This window comes from Sinocyclocheilus anshuiensis, unplaced genomic scaffold, assembly GCF_001515605.1.
Source record: "Sinocyclocheilus anshuiensis isolate Anshui unplaced genomic scaffold, SAMN03320099.WGS_v1.1 scaffold869, whole genome shotgun sequence".
Taxonomy (NCBI): Eukaryota; Metazoa; Chordata; class Actinopteri; order Cypriniformes; family Cyprinidae; genus Sinocyclocheilus; species Sinocyclocheilus anshuiensis.
Genome location: NW_015558630.1, coordinates 122651 through 128241, shown reverse-complemented (window position 1 = coordinate 128241; position 5591 = coordinate 122651). Strand labels below are relative to the sequence as shown.

The following is a 5591-nucleotide window of genomic DNA, read 5'->3' as shown; positions in this document are numbered from 1 at the left end:
GTGAAAGTTGTTCGGCTCAATGAGTTCTATATGTGTACTGAGTTTCATATGAATACGTGCAAGTATGTGTGAGCTATACATCAAGTTTTCTGACTCTGTTCCAGGGGGCGCCGTAGAGCCCCTCTACCACGCCCAGGTCTCAGCCTCTGCGGTGTCCTGATGGCCGCAGGTTCCAACACGTGTGCAAATTTTCAAGAGTTTTTGAGGATGTTAAGGCCCCCAAAAAGCCCCGGAAGTTTGAATAAAAAAAAAAAAATAATAATAATAATAATAATCCTTAGAAAAACAATAGGGCCCTAAGCCTTACTGGCTTGGGCCCTAACAAGGAAAGGCCTTTAGTGAAAAACATCTGTTTTCTTTTGACAACGCTCGCGCATTATATTAATGTGCTTTCGCGCTACAATAATGCGCTCTCGACATTTGTCATTAAAATAACGCCATAAACATATACTAAATGTGTAACATGTAAAACAACATTTACCTGATGTTTTGTTAATGTTCTGTAATCAGTAGTCGAGCCAACTGAGAAGGAAGCTGTTGTGGGCAAGGAAGTAAAAGGTAAGATATTTATGCGTGTGTATTCATATATTTGAAATACTAAAATAAAACACAACAAAATTACTAAATGTTTTTAGTTTTTGTTTATATGTATCTCAGTTTTAGATATTTTAGTATTTTAACTTAAACTAAATGAAAATTAGAGATGTTGTCAACTTACAGAAATAAATTTTGTTTGTTTTCTTGTTTTATTTGATTCCACTTTAAGTTTCTTTTATTTCAAGTAAAATGTTTTTAATGGTTTTAGTTGTCATTTTAGTTTATTTTATCCTCTTAAGACCCGGCAAAACATTTTAGGAAAAAATTAGTATTTTTTCATGTCATTACATTGTTTAGCTCTAAACTTTAGAGCATTAAGATAATTCTCAACTATGTTATAACAGAATTATTTGATATACCATTTTTCTTCATGCAAAATGTGTGTAAAATGGCCATAGCAGGTTTTCTCATTATATATAATGTAATGAAAAAGAAGTGTAATAATGGGAGTCATAATTGACAAGATTTTCATACAGGACATCCAGACTTAAAACTGTGGCGTGTATAGTCTCAGAGATATTCACTCAAATATAATGTCCTCATATGAGGATGCAGGGTCTCAGGAGGATAATAACCATGGTGTACTGTAAAATAATTTGATTGAGATTAGATTAAAGAAATATATATTTCCCTTCTGTAGGAGAAGAACCTGATGTCTCCAAAGATATTCCACAGATAGAGGAGGGTGAGTTTTTGTCACTATGTCAAGTGTAGACTTCAGATCATGGTGAACCTTTATCTGATTTATGATCATTCCATTTATTATGCACATATTCTTTAAAAGCAATCTTGTAGTAATGTGTAACAATAGAAACTCTTGACAATAGAAACGTTTCAAAGTCAGAGACAAAGGTCAAATGACAAGCCTGTTTGCTGTACTTTTTTATATTTTTTTGTTTTATTTCTCTCTCTTTTAGCTTTCCATACATTTGTTTTAATACAACTTGCCAAACTTTTTATAAATCTATACTTCACAGAGGAAACACATGTTTTGTTCAGTGCTCTTTATAAATGAACACACTGGATTTTGCATAACAAAATGAAGCTAAACTGTTGTGCTAAATCCAGGAAAAAGCATTAAACATCAAGTCAACTGCGTTGTTCTAATATATTACATTGCAACCGCTACTGTTTTTACATTTCTCTGCATAACATTAATAGTTTATGTAAGGTAATGTCTGTAACGATGTGGATGTGTTTTTTGCAATATTACATGGATAGGCGTATACCTAATATAGAAGAGCCAATTAAATGGCATTCTGAATTATGTTACAAAAAATGTCTATTGCACGTTATACTCGTACAGAAGATTTTTTTTTCAGTATGGGATAAAATTATGTGCCAGATGAAATGAATTGCATGCAACCACAGTGTTTTTCAACACTGCCCCTGGTGGCTCCCTGGCTCATTACTCCATTACTTGATTTAATGATATTGAGTGTTTAATGGTGTGTACTAGTGAGACACACCATTAAACTAGTGTGCCGGTGGGCCGCCCTGGAGACATTTATTTTACTGCCACTGTCTTTTCTGTAGGAGTTCAGCATGTGGCTCCATAGAGAATAAACTCATGTCTGTAGAAAGAGCTTTATTTTCTCTGATGTACAGTAACGTGTACAGCGATCATACGTTTTGTCTGGGTTTTGACTTTTAGTTCTTGCTGAAGGTAATGACTGTAAAGTAGTTTGTCCAGCATGCAGGCATTGTGCTTAATTGACAAATTGTGAAGAAGAAGGTGGGATCTACAGAGAACAGTCAATGCAAATGCATGTACATATAATGTCTGAGGACTGTAGAGAGCAAAAGCCAAAACCCGGACATTTTAGGCAATGTAGAAACCCCGATCAGGATATGTCTGGGAATAAGAGGATGTATAGTCACCTGCACAAATGCATATTATAGCAATGCTCACTTGTAACAGATATAGGTCTTTTTTGGACTTGAAAAAAAAAAAGTTACTTTAACCATGGTAGATTATGAGCTTGTTGGTGTGTTCTCATGCAAACTGTGAAGCAATGAATAACAGCATTTTTCAATAGTTCATTTGTAACATCAAATTTGTGTATTGTTATTTTAAATCTAATTTACAGTTCATATTTGAAAAATGTTCCTCAAAGATAATAGTTTTGCATGATGTTTGCAAGAATTTTGTTTAAAAAATGTATCTAAACCAGACCTTATTTAATTTGTGTGTTTGTAATTGGAATTGTATAGTTTCACTAAAAACGTATAATGTAATATTATATTCATTTTTTTTCTTTTGCATGGTTTTGCAGTTAGATATTGAAAAACATTCCCTGTACAATGTATAGCCATAAACGGAAATCATATTTATAAAGCTCTCAACAGAATCAACAATATGGTCTCCAGTCAAAAAAAGGCCTGTATGCAATTGTAAATGCTATTGGAACTGTAATGCAATTGTAACTGTAATACAGACTTGAATTCTGCTGAAGGTCTGATTTATGTTTTAGAAGAAATAAATGTTTGCAACAATCACAATTGTTTGAGAGCTCTTTTATTACTTATTATTGTTTGTTTTGTTTTTTTTCAGTATTTTTCTATTTTCTTTTTTGGTCAGGTCTTTTTTGAATGTATGCAATTGTAAATGCTATTGGAACTGTAATGCAATTGTAACTGTAATACAGACTTGAATTCTGCTGAAGGTCTGATTTATGTTTTAGAAGAAATAAATGTTTGCAACAATCACAATTGTTTGAGAGCTCTTTTATTACTTATTATTGTTTGTTTTTTTTTTCCAGTATTTTTCTATTTTCTTTTTTGGTCAGGTCTTTTTTGAAGAAATACTTTATTTCAATATTACCCAGGCCATTATGTCAACATCCACTGTCACCAGTAGGTGGCATTACTGCAATCTGCTCTCATGTAACCTTTGTGGTCCTTGTGTAATTTTTGTGAAAAAGCAAGTTAAAATGCAAACGTTTTGTTAGATAAATTACTCAAATAGCATTTTAAAGGTGTATTTATGTAAAACTATCTTTCACAATATTACCGGTAAGTCTTGTCAAAAACGTCATTTAAATAAATGTAATGTAAAATTAAACAACTACATCTAAATACCTAATTAAAATAACATTCATTGAGATTAATAAAAAAAACTAAGGATTCAGAAATATGCCCATATCTACATTTTTTAAATCTATCACTATCACAATACTGCAAAAAGCTGCCAATAGTGCCGGGTGTTAACTGCATTGGTATGCAGACCCTGCTTTGAGCTATTCAAGGTTTCTGCCAGACTGCTATTCAAGCATCCAAAAAAACTCTTAAACATCTCCAAGCCAACAGAAACTATTCCTAACTGAGCCTACTCTACAATACCCTCATTGCATGTTAGATAGATATTATTTTAAACATATCTATATAAAAAGTGTACATATAAAATATATAGTAGTGTTTGTATATATTTATGAATTGTTTTAAAATATTTTCGTATAGCATTGAATTTTGGCTGACATCAGGCATTAATACTGAAAGAAAAACAATACGACTAGTAAAACTAAGCATTACTACTACTTTTCCTATGCAAGTTTGTGACATTAGACTACTATGCAATTTTGAATGGTGCGCATTGGATCAATAAGGACAAGAAAATCAATATTGGGACATATACCACATATGGCTGTTGATTTTCAGTCATGAAAGGATGTCTGAGCTCAGTTTACACATAGACATCTCTCCATAACTTAGAGAGATGTCAGTTTACACATAGACATCCATAACATAAGTAGCCATTATCCAACAAGACTGGCCTAAAATTAAAAGCAGTCCCAGAATGAACCTTGGTCTGGTCCTGGAACAGTGCCTGATTACATTCTGTGCATTGTCAACTGAAATATTTTCTCTTCTGTGTTAACAGTTCCCATGGCAGGCAAGGAGGAGTGTCAGGGTTTCCCAGAGCCTCTTTGCCTCTTTTCTTTTCATTGGGGAACAACGGGGAGAGTTTCTTTCATGACACTTGGCAAGAGCATAATCTGGCAGTGATGTCACTCCTAAATTTATAGGCTATTGGACCATGGAAGAACGGACTACTCCCGGCCCACAAAGAAGAGAGGCAAAATCAGCTTAAAGCTGAACTGTGGTTGGCCTAAAGAAGCAAAAAAGGGAGAAGATGAAGGCAAGCATTCATGCTTCCTGACAAATGGCTACAGAGACTTGACATAGACTGAGGGGCTGAATAGACCCCCTATATCCTCTCGCTTTTTTCTCTCTCGCTCAGTCACTTTGTACACAAAATTAGTCTGCACGGTAGTCTTGGCACTTTTGGAAACACCTGTGGTGATCTAAAAGAAATGAAAGCTTTACTTAACTATAGGTTTTAGAATTCTGTTCCTGAATTAAGTAACTAACTAATGTCTTTTCACCTACACTGCCACACTAATAACCAAAATAAAAATGCAGAGGATTCACTGACTAAACTAAATACAGTGCTTTCGTGAGCAAATGCAAAGTTTCTTGGAGAACGCAATATTTTTGCAACATTTATGAAAGGCCTATATCAGCTTTATATATAAAGAAAGCAATATATACAGAACGCAATTCATGTTCATTAAGTTTTGCAAATGAATGCGCATCTCAGACTCGGCTAACAGAATGTTCACAGAACTTTGGCTAATGTTCTGGCAAGGTACTCTCAAAGAACAAACGTTCTTCCAGAAACATTAAGAGAATATTCGTTTATAGTTATCTGGTCTTTAATAATGTTCTCAAAATTTTAGCGCATTAAGATTATTTATACATAGTTCATGGAACCTTGGACGATATTCTGAATGGTCAGGGAATATTCCAAATTAATATTCCCTCAATGTTCGCAAAACTAGGAAAAAAACGTTTTTAAAACGTTTAAAAACTGGGCATTATGAATGTTCATAGCAGAAAACGTTCTTAGAACATGTTTTGTTAGCTGGGATAACGCCGAGCATTGCGAGAAACAACACTAAGTGATTCCTGATGTTTGATCGCTTTGGATGAAT

The 5591-nt window shown here is 33.8% G+C and overlaps 1 protein-coding gene across 1 annotated transcript in view; it reads left to right on the top strand.

Moving 5' to 3' along the window:
• Nucleotides 1-4602, top strand: part of LOC107680750 (muscle M-line assembly protein unc-89-like) — an 18571-nt gene extending 13969 nt beyond the window's left edge. The window contains exons 50-52 of the mRNA XM_016476796.1: nucleotides 511-558; nucleotides 1238-1282; nucleotides 4478-4602. Of these exons, the coding sequence (XP_016332282.1) occupies nucleotides 511-558; nucleotides 1238-1282; nucleotides 4478-4602 (218 nt within the window). The remainder of the gene's footprint in view (nucleotides 1-510; nucleotides 559-1237; nucleotides 1283-4477) is intronic.
• Nucleotides 4603-5591: the final 989 nt, after the last annotated feature.